The sequence below is a fragment of the Siphateles boraxobius genome, unplaced genomic scaffold (assembly GCF_051911475.1).
Source record: "Siphateles boraxobius isolate OS27281-9 unplaced genomic scaffold, OSU_SipBor_1 53, whole genome shotgun sequence".
Taxonomy (NCBI): domain Eukaryota; kingdom Metazoa; phylum Chordata; class Actinopteri; order Cypriniformes; family Leuciscidae; genus Siphateles; species Siphateles boraxobius.
This window is the reverse complement of record NW_027509175.1, coordinates 13,180,001-13,182,923: the sequence shown is the minus strand read 5'-3', so window position 1 is coordinate 13,182,923 and position 2,923 is coordinate 13,180,001. Positions and strand designations below refer to the sequence as shown.

Below are 2,923 nucleotides of genomic sequence, written 5' to 3'. Positions count from 1 at the left end.
AGATTTTTTTTTTTTTTGATAATATTATTATAATTTTATAATGTGATTTTTATAGATATATTTTCCTCTGTTATTTATATTTTTTCTGCTGGGGGGCAAATCGCCGTGCGCCTCCATGAATCCGCTCCGTGTTTTTCCATGTTGCCATACTCACCACTGGGTTGTGCGGTTTCTCTCTCTCTCTCTCTCTCTCTCTCTCTCTCTCTCTCTCTCTCTCTCTCTCTCTCTCTGCCTCTGAGTGTGTTAGAGAGAGAGGGAGAGGGAGGATTGCTACTTTCTCTCCACTGATAGAAACAGAGCAGAAGTTGAGAGCGCGCCGCTCCGGATCTGTTCTGAAGATTTCGCCGTTGTAATCGCGCACGCGTTCGTTCTGAGAGGATCCGTTGGAGAATTCTGCAGTGAGAAGATGCGACAGAGCGCGTGATTGATCATTGATGAGCGATTGCATGATTGAAACATTTGTCCACCTGCAGCTGGAGACGCCGGTGCGCTGAGCGCATCTTGTGGGTTTTGCGCTTTTACGCATCGGCTGGATTTGCTCGCTGGAGGGATGTGGAAGACACCTGTCGTGGTTTTCACTTCTTTATCGCTTCTATTGTCGCTGTCGTGTGCTGGAGATGTAAAATCGCGCAGCTGCAGCGATGTGCGCCAGGCGTTCACGACCAAAGGCTTCAGTCTCCATAATGTGCCACATCAGGAGATACAAGGTGAGGACAAGGTGTCAACATGGTGCCACATTACAAACTCCGGTTAAAAGAGGATTTCTGCGTACATGTCAGTTAGAAAACCTACACTCGGGTGGAGAACAGCTCGTGATCATGCAGCAGGTTTGCCTATTGATCAGTAATGGGGTTGATCAGTAATGATTTGTAAATGATTTACATGTGAACTCACGCATGGAATAGCCTATAATGAATGATAAAAGCTCAGTAATGGATCTTTGAAAACTTTTACTACCACAGTTGTCTTCGGTGTCGATGGATATATAGACAGCATGATCTCGATTAGCTGTTACATTCACAGAAAGGCACGAACAGTTGGATTATACTTTATTTTAAGGTGTCAGTGTTACAGTGTAATTATGCATATTAGTACGGTGTAATAATTATGAACTATGTGTACTTACTATAGGGTTAGGATTGGTGGTTGGTTTATGGTTAGTTGCATGCAACTGACTACATATAACATGTGTAACAAGGACACTAAAATAAAGTGTTACCAAAAGTTGTTATTGAGCTGATATTATTGAACTGCTGAATCTTTGAGCTTCTAAGAGAAGTTGAAGAAGTCAATCTAGCACATATCAACTTTCGATCATTGTGATATTTGATGTGGTGTGATGAGTTGCAGCTGGTTTCCATGTTGTGAATTATTAAAACTTGTATATTGGACAAATAATAACAGTTTTGAGACCAATCCTACAATTACATGCAGTTTAAAAAAGACAGTATTATTAATGTTGAGGTTCTTTGTATGTGTTGGGCTATTACGCTTTTGTGTCTTTCTGCATATTCAGAGACATTGACCAAATTCAACCATATAAATCATAAATTAGTAAAAGAAGATTTTCATCTGAAATTGACTGAATACGTTACTGAAAACCACAGACACAGAATATTATAACAATGCACTTTTTTCTTTCCAACATTTAGTTTCAATCTCAGCAACTAATAACACACAATTTTGCATCATCACACACGCTCATATAAAACGTGTAGGTGCGAGTAAATCTCAAATCTACCTGTGCATCACTTGCTTGTCATGCTCAGTAAACTCTCCAGTGAGTTTAAGGCTCATTGTAAGAGTTTTACTCCAATTAAAAGCCCTTCATGCAATATAAACAGCCCCAGTAGGTGGCCCTGCTCACTCAGGAGGACGAGCCCCTGTTTAGCATTGGATTTATAGAGTCCTTAAGGCCATAGTGTAGCTTTAATTCATACTCCATGCTGTGGCATAGATAGGGTTTTCCCCCCTTTGTTATCTATTGTGAAGTAATCACATTTGAGGGCTTCACCCAGTAAAAGCAGATTACCGTGGCAGGGACATAATGCAGAGGAAGAGAGAGCGTTTGAAAGGATAAGATAATACAGTCATAATGTGTTTTATCCCACAATACAGTTGCATTTGCCTTAAAATGACATTTGTTGCTCGTTCAGATGGCAGACGTAGCCTGATGTTTCGTCTTTTGTGAGATTGTTCTGGTCCTTTAGTGATAAATTAAACATGCATTGATTTGGGCAAATGTTTGATGATAAATAAAGCAAGAGCACTTGAATACTGGGGACTGCAGGATGTGTGTACATGAAGTGTTTTTATACATTTCTAAAATAGGATTATTTTCTCTTGTCCCTGTTGTCTCACCTGAGCATGTTGTCTTCTGATGGTTCTCCAAGGGCCCGATCCCCATGAGCATCTGTGGTTTCATTGCAGGGAGCTTGTATATCTCTTGTTGATGTTGGTGCACATCTACAGTATGTATTGTATGCTGGTGCATCACTGACCCATAATATAATATAACAGCATACATAGTCTATGCAGGAATTCTCATGCAATGTGAGTACAAATCATTTTTTTTGTTGTTGTTGACAAAAGCAATGGTCTTTTTTGTTTGTTTATATATATATATATATATATATATATATATATATATTTTTTTTTTTATTATTATTTTTTTATTATTTAAGATACTTGCTTTTGCAGTAACTGTTGAACATGTGTCAGAGGCTAGAAAGATAGCGGGGCCAAACAAAAAGCATTTTGCCACTGAAGTCAAACTTTAAAACGTTTGAATGCAATTGCGTTAGATACAAAATACCAAAATAATTGACCTTTATTTGAATGATAGATTGTGCAAGCACTTTTCATGCTCATTTCTTAGTTTGTTCAGTCTGAATTGATGAAAAAAAAAAAAAATTGTGTTGCA

At 38.6% G+C, this 2,923-nt stretch overlaps 1 protein-coding gene across 2 annotated transcripts in view; it reads left to right on the top strand.

Moving 5' to 3' along the window:
* Positions 1 to 236: 236 nt before the first annotated feature.
* gpc6a (glypican 6a) overlaps positions 237 to 2,923 on the top strand; it is a 227,648-nt gene continuing 224,961 nt past the window's right edge. Inside the window, exon 1 of one of the 2 annotated variants that reach the window (XM_077205398.1) lies at positions 237 to 707. In XM_077205398.1, coding sequence (XP_077061513.1) covers positions 551 to 707 — 157 coding nt within the window. In that variant the 5' untranslated portion in view covers positions 237 to 550. The remainder of the gene's footprint in view (positions 708 to 2,923) is intronic. The other variant, XM_077205399.1, reaches the window with a different exon arrangement.